The 25,106-nt window shown below is 36.1% G+C and overlaps 1 protein-coding gene across 2 annotated transcripts in view; it reads left to right on the top strand.

Moving 5' to 3' along the window:
- Positions 1-24,137, top strand: part of LOC110105696 (probable fructokinase-6, chloroplastic) — a 29,589-nt gene extending 5,452 nt beyond the window's left edge. The window contains exons 2-7 of one of the 2 annotated variants that reach the window (XR_003703083.1): positions 1,543-1,757; positions 3,436-3,648; positions 3,762-3,959; positions 4,077-4,214; positions 7,674-7,776; positions 23,871-24,008. Coding sequence is in view for 1 of the 2 variants with exons in the window: in XM_028700872.1 (XP_028556705.1) it covers positions 1,543-1,757; positions 3,436-3,648; positions 3,762-3,959; positions 4,077-4,214; positions 7,660-7,776; positions 23,871-24,005 (1,016 nt within the window). In the remaining variant the exon portion in view is untranslated. Of the gene's footprint in view, positions 1-1,542; positions 1,758-3,435; positions 3,649-3,761; positions 3,960-4,076; positions 4,215-7,659; positions 7,777-23,870 lie in introns of both variants that reach the window. The other variant, XM_028700872.1, reaches the window with a different exon arrangement.
- Positions 24,138-25,106: the final 969 nt, after the last annotated feature.

Below are 25,106 nucleotides of genomic sequence, written 5' to 3'. Positions count from 1 at the left end.
ATCGAACCGACGCCTCTCTCTCGCGAACTATTCGCTCACTCTCTTGTTCTCTATTTCCTACACGTAGGAACACCCCCCCAGCTCGCTCGCTTGCTGTCTCATTCTATAATCACCATATGCAGGAAATGTCCCAGGAAAGGACCAAAATCGCTCTCCTTCTCTTTTTTCACTCAACCTCCTACATGTAGACGCGAGATGATCCCTCCTCGCTCGTCTACCTCTCTATCGCTCGACCCCAGCCGAAGCCGCATGAAAGGATTCGGTGCGCCCCTCTCTCAATATTCTTGTGCCGCACGCAGGAGCCGCACCTGACCCCTCTCTCCCTCCCGATTCACTCCCGCGATTTGTCCTCATGCTCGACCCAAAGCCCATCGTCCCTCACAGATGATCTCTCTGCGCCGAACTAAATCACATGCGGAGGCTGCACTCCCTATCTCTTTCCTCCCTCAGCTGTATGCATGAATAGAGGCCCAATCCCCTTTCTTGTTCACTCACCCGCACACAGGAGTAGAGGTCTAACTCCCTATTCATCCCGCTATGTGATTCGTCCTCACACGTAAGAACCTAGATACGATCGCAACTCCAATCCGCACATTGCCTCAGCCGTGTCCAGCCTCCCACACCAACATCCGACTCAGCATAGAAGAACCCGTGTTTGTCGTATTTTTGATCCGGCCGGGAGAAGAATAAGAACAAAAGAAGACCTCACATCCATTGTATCTTTGATTCGGTTGGGAATAACATGAATTATACAAAGTCCCAACATCCATTATATCTTCAATTTGACCGGGATGAGCAAAGGCGAGTGCCTACTTGATACCCCTTGCATGGGGTTCGAGATGTTTGAAGATTGCCAAAATTTTAAATAACAAAAGATCCCCACATAATTAATTTCAAACAAAATTTTGTCCTTTTAAATGATTAAAAAAATCATGTCATTTCAATTGATTTAAAAAATAAAAAGATAAACAAAATAAATTAAAATAAAAAAAGTGGGGTAAAAAGATTATTCTTGGTATTGAACAAAAATTTTTATGTGGTATGAATAGATACAAATTTTAAAATGGTGAACTTGAATGAGGGAGAAAGATAACCCAGGAAAAATATTTTGAAAATAAAGAACCCAAATATAGTTGTTTCACAACTCTAAAGATTTAAATGAGTTTACCAGTTTTTTTTTTCTAAGCAATAATTGGCAGATCTGAAATGAATTCAACTGAACGAACCCTTAATGTCATGGGCAATTTGGTTTAGAAACTGGCATTCCGTAGCTAGTAGGTTTTGCAGAAGGAAATTATTTACGAAGAAGACAAAATAATTCGAAAAAGAGTTAAGAAGGAATTCAACTTCTTTTCTTTGTTAGTACTAGAAGTCGTTTGTTGAGTTGGAAAATGGAGTTAATATCCAGCAGGCCTTTTGTCTATACTCCTGTAGTCTTAATTGTGATTCATAAGCTTGCTTTTATTATTCCGTTCTTTTCATTATTAAACATATCGTATAGCTACTAACCACCTGTCGATCATACTATTTATTTGACTACAGATTGTATAAAAGCACTTTCAGCTAGTAATGACCTTCCTATCGATAATTCATCTCTCGTTGTTTGCTTTGGAGAAATGCTTATTGATTTTGTGCCAACTACAAACGGACTATCATTGTCTGAAGCTCCTGCATTCAAGAAGGCACCTGGAGGTGCACCTGCTAATGTTGCTGTGGGCATAGCTCGCCTTGGTGGTCAGTCAGCTTTTATTGGGAAGGTAGATTGAGAGTACTCACTGTTTAACACTTGCTGCTTAAGGAATGATGGATTCTATTTTATTATAAAAATAGATTTTTTTTCCTTGTGTGGCTTTCTACATGAGGTAAGGAAGCAACTCATTTCCTGAATGATTCCTCTTGCTTATTTTATGCGTTGCTATGTTCAGACACAGCCTTGTTCTTTGCAATATTTACCTAATTAAGGCTTCGTTGGATACGGCTTTTTTATTGCTTCTTAAAACAACTTTTGAGTATAAAAATTTTAATTTTTGCTTTTAAGAAGCATCATGAAAGCCGTCCCAAACGAAGCCTAAATCTCCTGCTACTTCCAAGATTGGATTAATTTTATACCAAGTGTGAAACTTCATGTCGGTTTCATTTCTGAGGAGCCTGTAACAGTGAAATTTACTTCCATACCTATCAAAAAAACCTCCACTTGCTTGGGAAATATGCAAAAAATGATTTTTTTTCTTTCTTGGGTCGTTGTACTTCAATTTAAATTGCTTCATCAATACAATGGGTTTCTACAACTGATTGCCAAGGAGACAAAAGGGTACGCACATTTTTATGATAGAATGCATCTCTTGATGACACATTTGTTGGAGTGTGGACCAATAAGATTTGAGTTGAGACCAAAGCACTAATTGATGGACATCCATCAACTCAAAATTTATATTGAGTAAAGGCCACTGCTACTATATTACCAAACTCTAGTTTCACTTTTTTCACTGCATAACAATTCCCTGTGTGAGTGTCCTCCATATTGATCATCACTCTTTTTAGAATGAAAGTTTTTGAACACTATGGCTTCATTTGGGACGGATTTCTTTCTGCTTCCTAAACTCGCTTTTTAGAACAAAAATTTTAATTTTTGTACAAGAAAGTTGCTTTAAGAAGCAGAAAGAAAATTGTCCCAAACAAAGCCTATGTCTGCAATCATGTGGTTGGATTTTATACCACTTTGTAGGAGGTTAGAATTTGGGAGCTCAAGTTGAACCCATGTATGAGTAACAACCCAAAAGCTTGAGGTAATATGTTAGGGCCACTAATACTATATTAGGTTCTCAACTCTCGCTTTACTTCTATCGTGGGCTTATTTTTTGATTTCACAGTTTCATTCTGGATTTTTACAAAATTGGCTTATAATGACTTGTCAATTTTGAAGGCTCATGTGGCGTAAAAAGGTCTGTAATGATCCATTTTTTTTGCTTTTCCCTTTTACCATTGCCATAACATAATATTTTAACTCATTACTACTTCGCTCTTTTGAATTCCTTGCTTGATGAATATATGGCATATTAAACTTGTTAAACCTTCAAAATACATTGTTTATGAAATTTGCTCAAACCGAACTATGATTTGTAGCCCTTTAAAACCTCAAAATTTAAGAAATATTTTATATTGGCATTATCATTTCTTTTAGCGGTGCCATTTCTTGAGCCTATGTTCTCATAATATTTACATGGGATCATAAAGCTCTTTACGGCCTGAATTCAGGTCTTTTCCTTCAAGTGAAGAGCATTTAAATAGCCTACTGGAGCTTGTAAACTGGATCCTGAGAAAATGTACCCTATAAGATAAAACCAATGAGTCTAAGTGGTAATTCTTCCTTTCTATTGTTGTTTTGTATCATGTCGTATTTATCTGCATCTCTGAGTTGTTCATTAACATCCACAGGTTGGTGAAGATGAGTTTGGATATATGCTAGCTGATATTTTGAAGAAAAACAACGTGAACAGTCAGGGAATGCGCTTTGATTCTGGTGCTAGAACGGCCTTGGCTTTTGTCACATTGAGAAATGATGGAGAGCGAGAATTCATGTTTTATCGCAATCCAAGCGCTGATATGCTTCTGGAAGAAGGAGAGCTGGACTTTGATATTATTAGGAAGGTGTGCTGGAAAATAATGCAATTATAATCACGTTCATACTTCCAAAAGTAGTGCCATCTTCAATATTCATGATTTGATAGTTTGTACATTCATAATATTTCTATCATATTTAGGCAAAAATCTTCCACTATGGATCTATAAGTCTTATCACAGAACCATGCAAATCTGCTCATGTTGCAGCAGCTAAAGCTGCTAAGGACGCTGGAGTGCTTCTTTCCTATGACCCTAACCTGAGACTTCCATTATGGCCTTCTGCAGAGAGTGCTAGAGAGGGAATTCTTAGCATATGGGATGCCGCTGATATCATAAAGGTACACTTTACTGATCTGCAGTCGGAATGAAATTTCTTGGCATATTTTTTCTTCTAATTGTGGAGCAGTCTAAATTATAAAAACACGTTACTGACTCTGTTTAAATTCATGAGACAGATAAACGAGGAGGAAATATCTTTCTTGACTAGAGGAGAAAATCCATATGATGATGCAGTCGTTCATAAACTTTTCCATCCAAATCTCAAACTGCTTCTTGTCACTGAAGGTCCAAATGGTTGCAGATATTATTCCAAGGTGTATTTTATTCCTTTGAGATATGTGAAGATGCTTATTTCGATGATATATAATGTGTGGACACTGATAATCATGACATAGACGTATGGACATGACAGTTGCAAAAAGTAGCCCACGACATGTCAGGGGCATGACATGTTTTAATAAATTATTAATATGAAATATGTAATCAAAACATGAAATGCCTGTATATATGAGCAATTATTTGGTGCGTACATCGGACGTAGAGATGCATCCGGATACTGAGTATCTTTTGCTTAAGCTCTGCATACACTCTGCTTATTTACTGTGTATATAATGCGTATTTGTAAATAAGCAGTAAAAATTTAGTTATGAAGATTTGTTGCATATTTGTTGTGTTTACAAATACGCAGTGTAAGCAGAACATATGCAGAGTATAAGCAGAGCGTACGCAGTGCATCCAGTAATCCGGATGCATCTCTAAGTCCGATGTCCGCACCTAATAATCTCTCCTATATATACGCAGTGCACCCACCACCTTGGTCATAGCCACCACCATCATAGCCACCGTCGAGAACCACTTGAAAGCCGCACACCACCACCATCACCTATTCCTCTAAAAATTTTGGAGTATTATTTTCATCCTTACATTGATGAAAAATATTTATGAAAGAAAAATATGATTGAAATAAATGAAGATGAAAAAGATTGAGAAATATTGAACTCCACATGATGAGGGAAGGGAGAGCTCAATTTGTTATAATAAAGACTCAAATAAAGATCCCCTCATTGATTACAGTCATGGTTTAAAATTGTGCAAAAGAGGCACGCCTCAGTGCAATTTTAAACTTTTAAGCCTCAAATCCTACGCAATAAGAGCTTGCATTGAGGTGTACGCCTCAAATTCACTGAGGCGCACCTCGCCTCATGTTTTAGAGGCCTCCGCCTCTTAAAATAAAAAAAAAAACCCTCGGTACCACTCTGTACAACAATGTTGGGTACCACTCGGTACACGCACGGTACCGCTCAGTACATGCTCGGTACCGCTAGTTAAATACTCGGTACCACTATGTACATGCTCGGTATCTTTCTTTACAAACGACTTACGAAGTATAAAAATAAGCAGAACTTCAAAATTACCCCCGCAAGGGCGCTGCCCCTTGGAACCCCGATTGTCGAGCATATTGTTGTATTCATCATCTTTAGTAATAGTTGTTAGTGTTAGTTTGCTTCTTCATGAGTGCATGCTTTCTATAAGTTTTCTTCATGAGTGCATGCTTTGATTGGGAGACATTGGACTCTATAGGAGAGGAGGAAGGGGAGAGAGCAGTTCATCATAATGATGATTCAAATGAAGACCCCCTTAGTGATGACAGTGCTGATGACTTATGAGTTTTTATGTGATATGTCATTGCTATTTATTTCTGGAATTATAAGTTAATGAAAAGAATATTGTGATTTGGGAAAGATAGAATTTGAGTTGAACTATATTTCATATTGTCTTATTATTGAGATATTTTGATTTCACTTCATATCTTGTGTCTTTTTATGTTTTATATTTTTTACTCAGTATATAAAAAATTTATCATTTTATGTTTACGCAATCTTTAGATTTTGAGGCTTACGCCTCGCCTCACGAACAAAAAAATGTCTCAATACTCGATTACATAATTTTAAACATTGCTCGCTGAGCTCATCAACCAAGAGGTTCAGAAGTTGATAGAGGTTGACTTCATTAGAGAGGTTTAGTACTAAGACTGGATCTCTAATGTGCTTATGGTATATAAGGCAAGAAAGTAGAGGATGTGTGTGGACTTCACTAGCTTGAATTTGGCATGCCCCAAGGATGACCCAAGGATGACTACCCAGTGCTCAGGATTGATGCCTCAGTCAATTATCAGTAGGGTATTTAGTGATGAGCTTCTTGGATGCATTCTCAGGCTATCACCAAATAAGAATGCATTTTGGCGATTATGAGAAAACCTCTATCATCACCACAGAAGGCCTGTATTGTTATAAGGTCATACCTTTGGACTAAAGAATATAGGGGCAACCTATCAAATAATGATCGGTCAAGGCTTTAAAGATCAGAAAGGGAGAAATATGTAAGTGTGTGTTGATAAAATGTTTATTAAATTTAATTGTCATAAGTGACGCATGCATACTGGGATTGTGACTTTGGGCGATCAAGTCATTAATAAGAGTACACGTTTTAGATACCTTGTATCTATTGTTTAGAGTGATGGTGAAATTGATGGGGATATTATCAGCATAATTCAAGTTGGATGGTTGAAGTGGAGGAATGTATCAGGCTTATTGTGCGATAGAAAAGTCCCCCTTAAACTTAAGGAAAAATTTTATAAGATGGTGGTGAGACATGCAATGCTTTATGGTGCCGAATGTTGGCCATCAAAAGAGAAGCATAATACTAAGTTAAGTATTGCAGAGATGAGGATGCTTAGGTAGATGAGTGGCTTGACCCTTAGAGATAGGATACGAAATGAGCATATACGTGAAAAGGTTGGAGTAGCTCCAGTGGAAGATAAGATTATAAAGAGTCGCCTTAGATGGTTTGTTCACATTAAACGGAGGCCTTCCGATGATCTGGTTAGGAAAGTTGAGGTAGTAGATTTGACTTATGTTAAGAAAGGTAGAGGTAGACCTAAAAAGATTTGGTTAGAAAATATTAGAAATGATCTTTCTTTATTAGATTTAAATGAGACTTTGACTTTTAACCGGACACAATGACAAAAAAGGATTCATGTAGCCGACCCCACGTAGTGGGACAAAGGCTTGATGTTGTTGTTGTTGTAAGTGACGTATGCATACTAAAATACATGCCATTCATGAGCAATGCTATTTAGGATTTTTTGAATTGATTTTTTATCTTTCATATACATGTTGGTACGTAGGTAATTATAGTTGATGAGCATCTATGCATGCAAATGAATGCTTGAAAGTAAATAGTGATAGACCGTTTCTTACTTCTTAGTCTCTTCATGCATTGTACAATGGCCAATCTACGCTCATCTAGAATGGAATTTGCAAAGGTATTTTTCCTTATTTTATGAAGTCCTCGTGCTTTTGCCTTTCAGGTTGTGGGAATGTTATACAAGTTATGCAAACTTTAAATATTGAAAGATTTTCACGGTATGGGTAGCATTTAAACCACTTGCGTTTGCCTCAATATTTCTCTGGCGCCCTGCCTGATGATTAGTTTAACATGCCTTCACAAATCACAATGTTATATGAAATTCATGATGATTCGGTGGAAATCACCACATTGTAAAATTTTCAAGCTGCATATTCTGAACTGTTCCTTGTGAGTGCCAAAATAGTATCCTGCTATAGAATCAGCAAAGTTTTTGATGTGTTACAATCTCTTTGCAACTTCTTCTAGTTGATTTTTAAATCTACGTCAAATAAATATAAAATATTCTTCTCTTGTTTAAAATCACCGTGCTTAATGAATTTAACCCTGTAGGATTTTAATGGTAGAGTGCATGGGTTGAAGGTTGAACCAGTTGATACCACTGGGGCTGGGGATGCTTTTGTTGCTGGATTATTGTCTCAATTAGCCACTGATGTTTCCTTGCTCAAGGTATGTTCGGTGATTCTAGCACTCCACTTAACAGTTATATTTGTTTCTTGCTTTTTATGGTACAAGCCTAGAAGTTGAGACATCCCCTGCATATCATTTTTAACAGATATATGGAAATTATGAGTGATTGATAATGTAGAGAATTATAGAACAAATAATGTGATTTTATGAGAACTAAGAAAGTGATTCTCCAATTGATGAAAAAATAGCTTGCACCTAAGATGGGTACCCTCGTACCACTGAGACTTAGGGGTTTTGTTTAGCTTCATTATTATTACTTTCAAACAAGCGAATAGGGCCCAGACCCTGCCATGAGTCCACAAATATGGTTCCAGGAGAGAAGATGGAGATGCCTGAAGATTTTAACACAACAAGGCTACCTTTCCTTATAACTTATAACAGTACAAAATATTGCAACTTCATATAATCTCTTTTAAATTTTGAAGCAAAACTTAAACCTACTGGTGGAAATGATGCCGAGGTTTAAAACTTTGGGGAAACTTTTAACTTGAATAATCCATGGAATTTGTTGTATTTTTATAATATTTTTTGTGAATCTCAAAGCTAATTGATGCAAGCACGTAGTTAGAACCTGACATACAAGACAATTTTATTGTGATCAAGCAAAATAACGCAAGAATGAGTATGATCAAAGGCAATCAAAGCAACTAAGTTTTGTGTAACTTTGTTGGCATATTACGAATCTAAGCCATGTGAATTTTTCGGTTTGGACGGGCTATTTTCTGTTACATTTCTTTGTTTTTTGAGTGAAAATTTTCATTTTCTGTTCAGTTTAACAAAATTCAGACAGAACCACTTGAAAAATGAATACGCCTCCATTGTAATTATACATGCATGATGATCATTTCATGCATTTAAATATATGCATACGTTTGAATGTTTGTAGTGCATGTGTGCATGTTTGGATTAAATTCAGTACAAATTGGTTCAGTTTCGGTTCCAAATTGTTATTGGGTCAGTGCAATTCTGAATATTTGATCATCATCATTATTCTTATCCCAATTATTTGGGCATAGCTTTATGAATCCTCCTTTTTTTGCTCTTGCTAAAAGTTTCAGGATGCATTAAACTCAGTTTGCACAAATCTTTTTTGCATTACTTTTATCCGTGTTGTATTTGGTATACACGGATAATCCTTCAATACTAAATTTATCTAACCAAATTATTAGTAAAATTTTACCCTTCGTTTTTTCATGTCCAAACCACGTTAGTCTTTTTGTCGCCATCTTATCTTCAATGTATGCTGCTTTCATCATCTCTCTAAATATTTTATAATCCTTTATTTCTAATTTTAACCATTTTCTAAATATTATTATTTTTTGTGATCCTCAACCTTTTACTACCCGATACTTGAGCTCATATAAGACTAAAAATTTTCATATGAGAATATGAATTGCAAATTTGCAACTAGTTTTATTGTTCAAGTTACCGGTGCTTCAAAACTCTTTTGTCATGTTATAAATATAACTTGAAAAATTTAATAATAATAGTCAACTTTTGAAGGACAACTTTACAGCTTTTATTTTGTTAATAATAATTGAGAGACCTTCATGTGTATCATGCACTATCACCACTTGTAATAACATGATTTTATTTTTATATATTTTGGAAATGAGAAAAGTGGAGGGTTGCGTTAGGTAGTCGACAGCCAGCGTAAAACTTGTCGAACTATAATGACACCATTAAAAGAGAAGCATAATTCTAAGTTAAGTGTGGCAGAGATGAGGATGCTCAGGTGGATGAGTGTCTTTACCCTTAGAGATAGGATACGAAATGAGCATATACGTGGAAAGGTTGGAGTAGCTCCTGTAGAAGATAAGATTAGAGAGAGTCACCTTAGATGGTTTGGTCACATAAAACGGCGGCCTTCCGATGACCCGGTTAGGAGAGTAGAGGTATTAGATTTGACTTATGTTAAGAAAGGTAGGGGTAGACCTAAAAAGACTTGGTTAGAAAATATTAGGAATGACCTTTCTTTATTAGATTTAAACGAGTACTTGACTTTTAATAGGACACAATGGAGAAAAAGGATTCATGTAGCCGACCCCACGTGTGGGATAAAGGCTTGATGTTATTGTTGTTGTTGTTGTTGTATATTTTGGAAATAGGGTTTCAGATTGTTTAAGATATTGAAAGCAACTTAATATCTTTGACTATAATATAGTAGCTCTCTATTGATAAATAAAAAAGATGAACAATAACAACAACAACAATAAACCTTTATCCCACTATATGAGATCGGCTACATGAATCATTTTTCTTCATTGTGTCCTATTAAGAGTCAAATTTTTATTTAAATTTAAAAATGTCATTTTTAATATTTTCTAACCATGCCTTTTAAGTCTCATTTTTAAAAATGTATTAGTTATTGCCTCTTACTACACGGTATGTAGTGCATGTGTTTGTTGCATGTCTTTTAATATTCATAAGAGATTGTCACATGTGTTTGTCAATTAATGATTGCTTGGTGCCAAGGAGATTATTTTCTTCACAACTCTCTTATTTTACTTGTGAGCATATATGATGGCTAACATATCATCATATCCATCACACACTTCTAATTGCATGCATCCAAATGGTTTGTTATTTATTGCTCATCATTCATATGTGATTTACACCGCATGTCATAAGTCCTTGTTTGTATTTTAGTTTTCACTCGTTATAGGTTTATGCATGAATTATGAAACACATTTGAAGCTTTCATTTGCTTGAAACTTCCTCCATCACGAGTCCCCTGCTGTCCAAATTGTAAATTCATATGATTCTTACTTGATTCAATCAAGTCCATGTCATTTATAGTTTGCTCAAGTCTGGCGAAGTTTCAATATAAGTCCTTTGTTCATTTGGGTTAGAGCCCAAAAGATTTATGCTATACTTAGTATTCCAATCAAGTTCAAGTATGAACTTATTTCATTTAGATTCAAGTATTTTGTTTAATCATTTTGTGTCCAAACATTCAACTAGCAAGCTCAAGTCCCAAATCAAAGTCCCTTATGATCTTGCAAAGTCCAAGTTCGAGTTCAAATGAGAGTTCAAGTTTGATTCAAGTTCGATGTCCACAAGTTTTGAGTTCAATGTCAAAGTTCATCTTGCAAATTCAAGTTCATATAGGTCGAGTCATTGTTGAAGTTCAAATGAGAGTCCAAGTTATGTGCTATTTGACTTCAATCAATTTCTTTTATATTATTCAAGTTCATTTTAAGTAGATTGAATCAAGTCCACAAGTCCCATTTTGTTCAAAGTCCTTGTCTGTATTTCAGACAAAAATTTGGCAGCCTCTCGGCGTCTCCCCCGTTAAGGGGAAAAAATCAAGAGGCTGCCTACCCGCCACGTCAACAAAGACGTGTACGGTTGGTGTTTGTGAGACACCGCGGCGGTATTTTTTATTTTTTTTCTCCCACCACGCTCAACAAAGGCGTGCATGGGGTTTTAAAAAGCATTTTTATTTGAAAAGCAATTTTTGATTTCTCCCCGCTCGGAGGTACTTATGAGTGGCTCCGCCTCGCCGTAGGTGCCGCACCGGGGTCCCATCCCACCACGCGCACCAATGGCGTGCTTGGGGCAGTTTTTCGGTCTGCCACGAACATTGAAGTGGGGTTTTGAGTTTAGAAAATTTCATACCTTCGCGGGGTTGTCGTGGTTGGCACGTGGATTGAGGGGTCTCTCCCCTTCCTCGTCGTTGGTGTCGCACGGTCCCATCCACCACGCACACCAAAGGCGTGACCTGGGCGGTTTTACCTGGTCTACACGAACAGTGAAGGAACAGAGTAGAGGAGCACCTTGCACATTTCTTTCTTTTTAAACAAAGTCTATAATTAAAATACATAATAATAATAATAAATTAGAATAATTATAATTAGATTTATAATATTATTAATTAATACATAACTTAATTAATAATAATCATAATTAAAGTACATTATCCATAATTAACACTGAATTAATCTATGACTTAGATTATAATTAAAAAATAATTAATTATAATTAAATTTCACTAATTATCATTGATAATAATTAAATTAATATTTTAAAAAATTCAAACAATAATTAATTGATTAATTAATGATTATAATTTATAATATTAATAATTACATTAGTAAAATAAAGCAAGTTAATCTAATATATACCTAATTAAAATTAATTTTGAATTAATTATTAATCATAATTAAATCTAATTAAACATAATTAATTTTAATTAATAGGTATTAATTATAATTAACTTAATTAATTGAAATTAAATTTAATTAATTACTACTAATTTATAATCAAAACTAATTAATTAAAAATAAATTAGTAATTATAATATATATAAAAAAAAAAGGAAAAGAAAAAAGCCCAAAGGGCTGCTCGGCAACGGGATTTGGCCGAAAGAAGCACGTGAAAGGTAGATGTTACCGTCACAGCCAGTGAGCTCTCCGTGGTTGCTTCCGATCGAAAATGTCGTAACTTCTTATCCGACTGGAAGGGTAGCCGTGGAAGGAGCGAAGTCGAAGGGCATGAAGGAGCCGGAGAAGGGCTCGGGTAGGTTGGCTTCTCCCCTCTCTCTCTGTCTCTCTCTCTCTCTCTCTCTCTGTGCCGAAGGATTGAGGACCAAGCGGTGGAGTTCGGTCGGATGTGGAGTCGGGAGGTCGGCGAGAGTTGGATCGGAAGTGGCGACGGGGTCGTGCGAGAGGCGAGTCGTGGGGAGCAGAGGATTCACGTCTGTGGGATTTGCGAATGGAAGAGGGAGGAGCTCGGGATCGTGTGGGAGGCAAGTGTGGAAGAAAAAAAACTGAGAGGAGGTTCCTTTGGCGTCGTATTTAACGACTCAACTGGGTGTGCGATCGAGAAGATCCCTGCAGGCTTGCGATAGGACTATTCGGCGCCGTTGCAGACTGCCGATAGGGTGTAAGCAGGATTTCTGCCAGGGATTCGGGATGGGCTTCACGCACAGGTAATGATTTTAGGCATTTTTTCTTCTTCTTTTTTTGTCTTAACCGTTGAGGTCAACAAGTTCTAAGGACATTTGAATGAAGAAAGATTATTCTTATGATTAAATAATTTTGATAACTCAACCAATCCAATGAAGTGATAACAAAAAAAAAAAAATCATAATTGTTTGTAAGGTCTACTTTTAAGCACAAGTTGGATCATAGCTATATGACCTCATGCTCTTCAAAGGTTTTGAGATCTCACATACTATCTAATAAACTGTGTTCTAATTTATTGGATAATATATGAGATTTCTATCAACCCAAAACCTTAAGAACTTTTCTTCATCTCTAACCACGAATATAAGTGTAGCTCTGAGCCACTTTAAAGAGTCTTTTCTATTCAACTTGTTGTATGTAGAGATCATTGTTCTATAATATTGATTTAATAGTTCATCAAGGTTAATAATGCCTAATCAATAAGAGTTTGGGAAACATCATCTTCATTATCTTATAGGTAACATAATGTATCTATGCACTACCAAAAAAAAAAAATAATAATAAAATTACAATACGCAATGCAATGCAATCATATGGTTAAAAACTTATTCTAATAATATACTAATAGAAAGTCTTCATTATCTTATTAGGTAACATCGATGTTGTATATAATTATAAAAATCATGGCATGCTTCCACTACCCACTCATATTTCACTCTCTTTAGAGTTATCTTTCAACATGATAACAAAGCCTTAAAGAAAGATAATCATTTTTAATCAATCGGGGGAAGGGAATTAGTGGCTTATATATTCATTGGCTTGTATCGTCATGCCTGATTGATCTTTGATATCTTTAATAAGGTACTTCTTTGTTTTTTTTTCTCTAATAATCTATTAACTTCACATCATCACTAGAAACAACAACAAGAGATGAAATAATATATTTTGCCAATTTCACCATATTATATGTACATACAATAACAAGAGATAAGCTAAGAACTCTCATCTCTTGCAGCACATTATTAATGAAAAATTAGTGACAAGAACCTCTAAACTAGCCTCCTTGTCCTTTTTCACCTCATCCTTAGTCTCAACATGAATGGGTTAGTTTCAAGGAGTTGCCCGATATCCTCCATTCTCCTTCATTTTCTTTTATACAAGATCAACTATGAAGAAATTGCTTATAACCTCCAATTTCTATTCCAATCTTGCCAGATTATTCTCTAATCTGAGTTAGTTATTCTTTAGCGCCCTAACAACCACAAAAAACTACTTTACCTAATCATAGGAGGGGCATGGATTGACTAGTAACTGCTTTTTCTTTATTACGACCGGTCAATTTTTTCATAATCTCAGCCAAGAGAGACTAAGAAAGAGTATGTATAGTAGTAATTAACATAATCCAACACATAAAATACATGTTTTATTTTTATTTATTAATAATATCAATTTTTTTTTTGCTTTTAAGCATTTTGATGCTAAAGTAACTCAGCTCAAAATCTTTGGTTTTCTCTCTCCTAGTTACTCTACACTTTTTTTTCCCTAACTTTGGGATAGTTTCATAAGTCCATTCTATAATGTTATAACAAATTCAATGCATTATAGGAAAATTACCTATTACCGGCAGACAAAATCCGCCGGTAACATGGGAAATCCGCCGGAAATCTTTCTTTTCCGTCGAATTTCTGACGGATTTTCATATGATGGTAATTTGTTCGTCGGAAATTATTTTCTGGCGAAATATATCCACAAGCTGATTTTCCAGTGCAATTCCGACAAAAAAAATGAAGTGCGTCATTTTCTTCGAATGAATTATGTCGTTATATTCATCGGTATTTTTTGCTGAATTGTTACGACGGAATTATCGGCGAATAATCTGCCGCCCTATTCTCCAGACTATTATCGACGAATAAAACTGAAAGATTATTTGTCGGAACTACCGGCATAATGAATCCACCAGAAATTTATATACATTTTGTCGTATCGTATTTTTCGGCGAATTTCCTACGGATAATTTGCCGGAAACCTGTAGTATAAACAAAAAATTCTAAGGAAGTTTCATAGGAAATTATTTTCTACAATACAAACTGCATACAAAAATTCTAATACTATATTCATTTAAACGTAAACCTCTAATAAAAAACATCACCAAATATTGAACATAAATATATAAACATAAATATACATTCAAAATTAATTAATCAAATAGTTTAAAATGAAATTTAAAGTTTATTAATTTAAAACTACACAAATGTCAAAAAACAAATAAGTATAGATGTCTAGAAAAAACTACATAACATCTAATCTGAATCAGTATCCTCCTCTGCTGAAATTGCCTTCTTTCCACCGAATTGCTCCCTCGTTTTTTGCATTTTATCCAATAATTGGGTTTACTACATTTGCATTTGCTGCTGCATCTACATCTGCATCTGCTGCTGCATCTACTTCTGCATCTGCTGCTGCATCTACATCTGCATCTGTCCGTTAGCTTGTGATTTCCTGACCTGCTCTATCTCGGCTGTAAGGGCAGGTACCTGTTGGCTATATAAGGACTCATGAGTACTTGCTGAGAAGCTGTAGCCACCAGATATCTGCCCCTCATATGCATATAGGTTTGCAAGCCTAAACCATATACCCTACCATGTTGCATTCCTCCTACCTCTTGTGACCAAATACGATAATCAAAATATTATGCTGATCTGCTAGAAGAAGCCTCACTTACTGCAGTCTGGCTCTCTCAAAGCCTTGTATACTCCTCCTATAAAGATAATAAAAATTTAGGCTTCGTTTGATTTGGTTTATGCTTTCATAAAAATGAGTTTTAGAAAAGGAGGTTGAGAAAAAGCCGTTCAATAAAATGGAGTTTCAATAATAAGATATGTTTGACTAATATTTTTAAAAGTGCTTATTAATACTTGAAAGTAATTTTAAATTGTTTGTTTAGGAGTTTTGCTTTTGAGATTTTATTATAAAAGACATTTTGTGACCGAAACTCCGTTTTGTGACCGAAGAACCAGATACGAAAAGAATTTTGTGGCCTCGTTTGATTAGGCTTTTTTTCTCCGTTTCCGTTTGAATAAGCCGAAATCAATTAGTATTTACTGTTTGAAATCAAAGCTTAACAATAATTCCTTTTTAATAAACATCATGTTTTCGGCGGTTACAAAATTCTTTTCGTATCTGCTTCTTCGGTCACAAAACGGAGTTTCGGTCACAAAATGTCTTTTATAATAAAATCTCAAAAGCAAAACTCCTAAACAAACAATTTAAAATTACTTTCAAGTATTAATAAGCACTTTTAAAAATATTAGTCAAACATATCTCATTATTGAAACTCCATTTTATTGAACGGCTTTTTCTCAACCTCCTTTTCTAAAACTCATTTTTATGAAAGCATAAACCGAATCAAACGAAGCCTGTAACCTACGAAAAAATGATGTTTATTAAAAAGGAATTATTGTTAAGCTTTGATTCCAAACAGTAAATACTAATTGATTTCGGCTTATTCAAACGAAAACGGAGAAAAAAAGCCTAATCAAACGAGGCCTTAAGCAATTTAGACATGACATAAAAAATGTTAAGCTTATATATTTATATAGGCTTTCCTTGCTCTCTCATCAACCCATTGTTGGTCCTCCTATCACCTGTGGGTATGACTGTGCAATTCAACAAGGGTCAGTTCTCTTCCCAGCATCTCTTTCTGTAATAGACTGACATTAAAATTCATATTAAAGTAAATTATTACAAGGTTTTAAAATTTCTTACCAAACGTCGCCTATGTTCAGTATGTGGAGCTGAACCCCTATTATGAAGGGAACTACCCATGCCCCCAACATCAGAAGCTCTGTTCTGTCTATTATAGTCCCTCTTGCTATTCTCTGAATTACCTCAAGCACTGTTCAACTTAGACAATACAATCTCACCAATCTAGAGTGTTCGCTCACCTGACTTTCTAATATATGTAAACATGTCTCACATTTGAGTTGACCCATGCTTCTCAAAATTCTTTCTGATTTTATCATCGTGCTAGGGCAACCAACAAAAATATTTCACTACAGGAAAATCACTTAGTACCGACGGCTTGTTCCGGCAGTTATCATAAGCTTTTCGGCGGTTTTGGAAAAAACTGGCGGCTTTGCGGCGGTTTAAAATCCGCCGGTAAAAACCGCGTAGGAAATCGTTTTCGGTGGTTTACCGGCGGATCGTACCGCCGGTAGTTTTCCGGCGGTCATAACGCCGGTTATTTAGTGGCGCCATACCGGCTTTTTAACCACCGGTTTAGTCGGATTTTTCCGGCTGCCAAACCGTCGGCATATTGTCGGTAATATACCGGCGGTCATAACCGAAGGAATTATCGGCGGCGCCACTGCCGGCGTATCGCCGGAGAATCGCCGGAAACTACCGGCAGTAATAGTAATCTTCCGGCGGCTAATATTAGCTAAATGTCCATGCTAAATGTCCACCATCAACTTGTTTAAAATATTTCTCATCAATTGTTTCTCGACATTCACAAATGATTGATTTTCATTACCCATTAATTAGCCACTAATGATTGACACTTGTCTTCCTGATGTCCCAATATCCATAACTATTAATAAAATGACTAACATAACCACCCATTATTGCCTAATTTCTTATGTTTTCCATTGACTTTCACTCGATGTTTATCAATAACTATTGTCCACAATACACCAACATTCAATGTATATCTTCTTGGTTGCTTTATCTATTTCTACAATAGAAGAGAAATCAAGTCGGGCATACATTATAGCCTAACGCCTACTAATTATTGTATAACATTATTAATCACCAATAGTTGACACTTCTCTTCCTGCCAATTTTATCAAAAGAATGATTAAGTTAATAACCTAATATCATCCATTATTTGTTAATCTTATCAATCATTCCTTAAACCCTATCCATGATAAGCATTTAGCATTCATTAACCATTAATGTATGATGCATATATTTTCAATAACCTAGTTTCCAATCATATTAAGAAATATATTACCAATAGTTCACCTTAATGACACTCGGAGGTCGGTTTCGCGCAGGAGCGGGGAGCGGGGCGAGATCTTCGGCCTTGCTTTGATGCCAGAGTGGGGGCGAGAACTTCATCCGGAGGGACCTTGTCGGCGGCCGGATGGTGCGTCTCGATCGCGAGAGGACGGAGGAGATGGGGGCGAGTGTCGCACAGGAGAGAGAGGAGCAAGCGAGTAAATGAAATGGAAGGCTCGGGACGGCTTATTTTAGGGCATTTTCCGGCGGTTAAGACCGCCGTAAATAATTCACTTAACATAGGTGGTTTAAACTGCCGGTAAAGCACCGGTAAGAACTAATGCCGGCAGACTAACTGGCGGTTATTTGATCGCCGCTAATTCTGGCAACATTAAATTAAATAACTGCTGGTTAGGCCACTGGTAAACACCGGCGGTCTAACTGCCGGTTAAGCCGTCGTTAATACTGGCGATTACATAACCGCCGGTCAACAGACCGCCGGTAATTGATGAATTTCCTGTAGTGTTTTTGCATTTAAAAACATAAAATATAGTATATATATTTTTTGTTAGCTCAAGTAAAAAAGATATAATATAGAATATATTTGTATAATAAGTAATCTCAAGCTCTCTAAATCACATGTCCAGCACTTCTTTTTGGACTTTCTTCCAAGAAATATGAGCATCGTAATTGCTCCGTATTATGTTCCGTATTTTATGTGTTAGTTGTTTTAATGGGTGAAACCTGCAAGAAATATGTTAGGTGAAAAAAATATTTATTCTATTTTAATTGCATATTAACAATATAAGGTGAAAGGTCCACGTGTAACTAGCTGAGGGGGTGGTGGAGGATAGTATGGCGCGACATATGATTGATATTAATAAGTAGGAGGGCCACCATGAGGTGGGGGTGGGTAGTAAGGGTAGAAGGGAGAACTCTGCGTGGTGTCTGACGAAGGAAAATGGGGGTCTGGAGAGTATAACTGTGGGCTACTAGCTGCATGAGTTGGTAAAGGGGGGCTAGGCTCTCTGAGTGGTAGACTGAGATGAGAGGTCCCATCAATAAGTATAGGCCTGCTGGGTGTGTTGCAAATCTGGAAGCAAGTCTTGTAATTTTGATGATAACAAATATTATTGAATTTTTAACTATGATAGCTCTTGATAATTGAATTTATTACATATCTAATTTTTTGTTTGCTCACTAACATTTCAGATCCACAATTCACCTGCAATCTCAATCAGCTAAAGATTGGGTAGACTAGGATTAAAGTTTGTATTTTCAATCTTTTTTGTACTTTTTACTTTTCTTGAGTCAATCTTGTATTTTGGTAGATCCTAAAGCTAAGTAACCTCCACACACACACTCAAGGGGATGAGTTAGTGAGTTAGGAATAAGTGTTTTCTGAACTAATCGTACCATATGATTTATATCGTACTGGATGATTAGCTATCCAAAAAACCCTAATTAGGGGACCTGTGATAAGTAAAATTGATTAAATTCATCGTACTGTACGATCCCTATCGTACAAGACGATCACATATAATTAATAAAATAGCCGTCAATCACAATTTATATAATATTTTAAAATTCAAAATCTATGTCTAATAAATGATATGCATCGTACTGTACGATATATGACAATCATGCATAAATTGATCCTGTGATTATAAAAACAATTATGGTAATTTATTCAATCAAGTTATATAGGACGATTAGTGATGATCGTACTGTCCAACCCGAGCAATTCATGGGATGATAATTAAATTGTCACCTATCATCCTAGACGAAATACCATAGTTTTACAACTAATCATACAGGAAGGACCCCCAATTTACTGTACGAACCGAGCTCTGCATCGGACGATAATTAAATCGTCGCCTATCGTACTGGATGATCAGTACAAACTCTTGAATCGATCGTAAAAGCAATACATTTCGTATTGTTTAAAAATGTTGTTTTGTTCTAATCATATTGGATGATGTTCTCCATCATCCAGAACGATTAGTTCATCTCTTTGAACTTATTGTATAGGGTTTGTCTCCTTGTATAGTACTAATAGGAGTACTTTGAACTAATCGTACATGATGATCTTGGATCGTACTAGACGACCAGAGTCTCGACGGATTAAAATTAAGTACTTTTTGAGAGGCTCTCTAGTTAAACTCTTACTGAGACTTGCTTCGAAGACTTCTGTTGCTAAGTGTCTTTAGAGAGCATAGAGAGGGGGTTAAGGAGTGATTTGGGAGAGAAGAGAGGGAGAGTTGGTTATGAGGGAGAGTTGTGAGGGATTCACAAGGTTACTCCAAGCAAGGTTCTTCCCTGTCTTCTTCAAGCTTTTGCCTTAATTCTTTTGGTGGCTCCGGGGAGACATTTTATAGCACTAAGTCTTGGTTCTCTGTCATCTCCAAGAGGGAGAAAAAGGATTCTTGGTTCTTTTCCATCACCAGGAGGGTGAAAAAGGATTCTAAGTTGTTTGCTTTCACCAGGAGGGTGAAAAAAGGATTTCATGTTCTCTATCTTCACTGGGTTGATGAAAAGATTTTGTAAGAGCTTATCCACCTTACTGTGGGGGCAAAAGAAGAGACACTACTTTTGTGCAATACCTAGAAAGGAGGTTTCTAGGGAGTGGACATAGGTCAGGTTATAAGTTTTTTTTTTCTTTTTTTCTTATTATTCTGCACTTTTATTTTTCTGTGATTTACTGTGTGTTTAACAAACTCTGATTTTTGTTATTGTGAAATTAATCTGCTTCCGCATTAGGGGATTTAGGTGTTATTTTCATATATTAAAAAGTCTACAAAAGATTTTTATTTTGTTTAACTTTTTTAAAATAACCAATTCACCCCCTCTTGGTTAGCCTCGAGATGGTTCTTTGAGGTTTAACAACCTTCACGAACTTTCAAGTGGTATCAAAACAGGATTCAAAAACTAAGTTTTAAATTTTTTTTTAAAACAATTAATGGCTAACTTTGGTAATCGTAATACTGTGAAAGGGTATTTAATTACTCGACCATTTTTATTTGATAACATTCTTTTTTATTTTTGAAAAATTCGCATGTTTACTTTCTTGCAATTTATAGATTATTGTATATGGATGTTAGTTCAGTAAGGATATTCCACATCTTCTCAATTTATAAATGGTATTAAAGTTGAACTACCTTTTTCTAAATAAAGCATAGAGGATAGAGATTTAACTCAATTAAATGCAAAATATTTAAATGACTTTTTTGTGCATTAAAATATGAATATTATATGCTTGTATCTACTTGCACAACTGAAAAAAAATTTGGATAAACTTTGCATAACCTATGAAGGAACAAATAAAGTGGACTAATCTAGCTTGAACATTCTACTCCATGATTATGAATTATTTCACATGAAACCTAATGAATCTATTTCTGAAATGTATATTAGGTTCACCCAAATTATCACTTCCTTGCCTGCATTAGGTAGAGAACTTATCAATTCTGAAAAGTTAATAAAATTCTACGTTGTCTATCTAGTTTCTATGATGCCAAAATAACTGCTATGTGTGCTTTTTGAAGTTATCCCCAGGTCTTCCTCTAGTCTTCTCCTTCAAAGTCTTCCTGAGAGTATCCAATGCTGGCTCCTTGGGTGCCAAAAAGATGGTGGTAATCTTATATGAGCCTCCCGAGCTGCTGCCTCTTGTTTCTCTCTCTAGGTGCCTCTGATCCTCCACCTACTGAGTTAGCTCCATAGCCTCTCCCAAGTCACGAGGCCTCATCACTTTAATCGCTGCGTGAATCTTTGGTTTCAGTCCCTTCATAAAGTTCCCCTCCAGTACAATCTTTGGAAGCTGATCCAACCTACTGGCAAGGCACTCGAATTGCTCACGGTACTTCACCACTGCCCCCTCCTATATCAAAGCGAAGAACTGCTCATAGAAGTCCCCTCCCTTGCTGGTTTGAAAATGTTCCAACTGGCAGTCCTTAAACTCCCTCCAGGTCCTTATCAATCGTCTCGTATCCCTCCTCTGGTACCATGCTAAAGCTTTCCCTTCCAAGCACATCCCAGTTTTCATTAGTCTCTCCCCCTCCGTCAACCTGTTGATGATAAAGTACATTTCCACTTTGTAGATCCACTCATGGATATCCTCTCCCTCAAAAGTACACATCTTCAACTTCTTCACCCTCAAATCGCCTATGTTCCCTATGTTCCCTTCATAATTTCTCCTTACCCAAGCGGGTGGTTCCCCCCAAGTGCCCCAATCATCTCTTCTACATTCATACTCAAACCTTTAATCAAATTCACACATTCACCTTTCAAATTCAGCCCCCCCTTGGATCATAACAAACCCTTCATCTTTCAAATTCAGCCCCCTTTGATCATAATTATCCCTTTGCCTTTCAAATCTCGCTCCTCTCCTCTCCAAATAATCACATCTTCGTTCTTTCCCTACCTCCTCATGTCTCTATTCATACCCTCTACCTAGCTCTTCCCTAGGAATAGGTTCTAGGAGAGGTATTCTCTCTTCTCTCTTTTGAGTCTCCATTTCCTGATCTTCTCTTTGCCTTATTGGATTAGAGTTTTCCCCGCTTCCTGGGTTGCCAGAGGCTTCCCTCGCCATTGATGATGTCGTTTTGAATTGGCCCTCGAGCAACTTCTTCAACATCTCCCCCAGGCCGAAAAAATTCTCATCTATCTTTTCTTGGAGGGCTGAAATTGAATTTTGACTTCTGAAAGTTGAGCATGGAGATCTGAAATTACAGTTTTTAATTGTCAGATCTCCCCTTCCAACAATTCTATCTTCCTTCCTACAATGGGAACCTGAATTTATGCTCCAATAGCAAAGAGCAACAAGTTTGACGCGAATCTGGCCTCCAAACAGCAAAAAACAGCTGATTGAATTAATTTGGGAAAAGCAACAATTGAGTACGTCCGTGAGGGATATGCACGTATTGATGTGGGAACAACAATGAGTGAGCGAGTAGGTGAGCGAAAAGCAATCAGACAATGGGTTACTGAGAGGGCAGTGACTTAACAAAGAGCTTTTTGAGTTGGCTTATATTTTTTTTCTCTTTGTCTGTACAGGTTTCATAAATGACTTGAGATATTTGCTTAGTTGATTAAGAAATAAACATTTAGTTTTTTATTTGAGTAGATTGTTAGAAGATAGAAAGGTAGAGATGAAAGGAAATTAGGAAACTATTATTTCATTCTTCTACTTTAATCCAGCCGAATGCTGGAACTTTTAATACAACTTAACTCCAATATTCTTAAGGAAAATTTAGTAAAAATACATATTCTTAGGATAGAAATAAAGTGGTATTATCTAGATTTACTACAACAAGATGAACTATCAGAACATTACAACACTCAACCAGGAAAAATCAACATTAATGCATACATGGTTTTGTATGCAATTATTCCCCCTTCCATTTAGAGCAGGTTGGACAGCAACTGGCAGGAATTAGATGGATCCCTTCCATATAGGAAAAATTATTCTGTGCGGACACCGGATGTACGGAGTCAAATTAGAGCGCGCCACGTCACCCTTTTATTGTGTAATGCGGATATGTACCGGATGATGTGGTATGCACTAATTCGTCTCCGGATGGTCCGGTGTCCGCACAGAATAATCTCTCTCCATTAAGGGATGGCGGAGAACGAGGAGAGGGATCGCAGATGTTACTGGCAGACAATAAGTTCCATTTGGACCTGGCGGGTTATAAAGGGCAGATATTAGAAGAATCTGGCTGCCAACATTCTAAATTTGGTTTACATGAAAACCTGATGCAAGTGTGAATAATTGCCATGAAGATTTCTTGCATATCTGCTTATATTTTTCTAATAATTTATTTTTAAGTTTATCTAAATTATAATAGGAGGCTATCATCCTATTTGCATGGCAATTTTGTGTCTGCCCTGCTTGCGTCTACCCCGAAAATCCTCTACGACATTAGCTAAAATCGAATGAGTTTAAGGTTTTGTTTGAGACTTCTTTTTTACTACTTTCTAAAACAACTTTTTAGTATAAAAATTTTATGAATTAAAAGTTTTTGTAATAGAAAGCCGTTTTAGAAAACATAAAAAAAACTGTCCCAAACAAAATCTAAGATTGAACCTAGACTGCCGAAATATGTATATGCTTTATAGTGTATCACAGATTCTTGCTGGATTTACTCTTTGTTTTAATGTGTGCAGGATGAGGATCGACTGAGAGAAGCTCTTAAATTTGCAAATGCATGTGGAGCTCTTACAGTCACAGAGAGGGGAGCCATTCCTGCTCTTCCAACCAGAGAAGCTGTACTGAATGCTTTGCTTAATGTGATTGCTTAACTTACTGTATGATCTATTCCATCACTCTCAGAAGCTGAATTGTCAGATTTTGCAGCAGATGCGATATTGTACGCATATCTTCTACTGAAATTATGAAGCTTGATTTGTATTATTAAGTTGAGGGTTTTTTTTATGGCATTACATCTACTGATTATAGAAATGGTTTATTCTGTTGGTTGGAAAGTTGAGTTCTAACTTCTGCAAAGAGTGATTGTGAATTTGATTTGAAGATCAAAGATTGCTGTAAAGTTTGGCTTTGGCTTCGATTGAGCTTGATAGAAATCAGTGAGCTGATTAATAAGCAAAATTTAGTTCTACAACAAAAAAAACAAGCCTTTATCATCTAGTGGGGTTGATGGCATGAATCTCTTTTCTCTATAGTTTAAGAGTAAGCATTACAAATCTCCAAGATAAGATCTTTTTTTTTTAAGGAAATAGATCTTGTCTTATTAAGAGTTAGATTCTCATTTAAATTTAATAACACTTCCTTAATATAGGATGGATCTCATATATCCATTCTCCTAAAAGTTCATATGGAGGCTGATGTTTTTAGTGATTAAGATTTTATTTGAGACAATTTTCTTATTGCTTTTTAAAGCCCTTTTTTAGTAAAAAAAATTTAAATTTTTAAAATTTTTTTAAGAACTGCATAATGCATCAAAAGGAAAAAAAAGAGTACAAAAGACTAAGTGATAGAAGATTTATCACTTTCCTCCTTTAACAAAGAATAAAAGGTAGGAGGTACCTTATTTATTTCTAGAACATCCCAAAGAAAATTACTTCTTAAAGCATGGTTAGCACACCAATGAGCTAACTTATTACAGTTTCTATTAACAAATTGAAAAAGGATCACCTGAAACTGTTGGCTCAAGAAAAATGGCACGAGTGCGTGAATCCCACTTTGCAGCTGTAGGATTCCATTTCCTTTAAGTCAAATTGAAATTAACCAGATTTCCCCTGAGGATAGTATCAGGGTTTAAAGATCTGGGGTTCTTACTTCCTATGAGCGCAAGCACTCATAGTTAATTATCCCTCTTATTACGTAAGAGAGAACTCTCGATTAAGGATGAAATAATTTTAGATTAATTTTAGTCTCAATAG

This window comes from Dendrobium catenatum, unplaced genomic scaffold (assembly GCF_001605985.2).
Source record: "Dendrobium catenatum unplaced genomic scaffold, ASM160598v2 fragScaff_scaffold_1608, whole genome shotgun sequence".
NCBI classification, from domain to species: Eukaryota; Viridiplantae; Streptophyta; class Magnoliopsida; order Asparagales; family Orchidaceae; genus Dendrobium; species Dendrobium catenatum.
The sequence above is the reverse complement of the archived record's forward strand: the minus strand, read 5'-3'. Positions and strand labels throughout refer to the sequence as shown.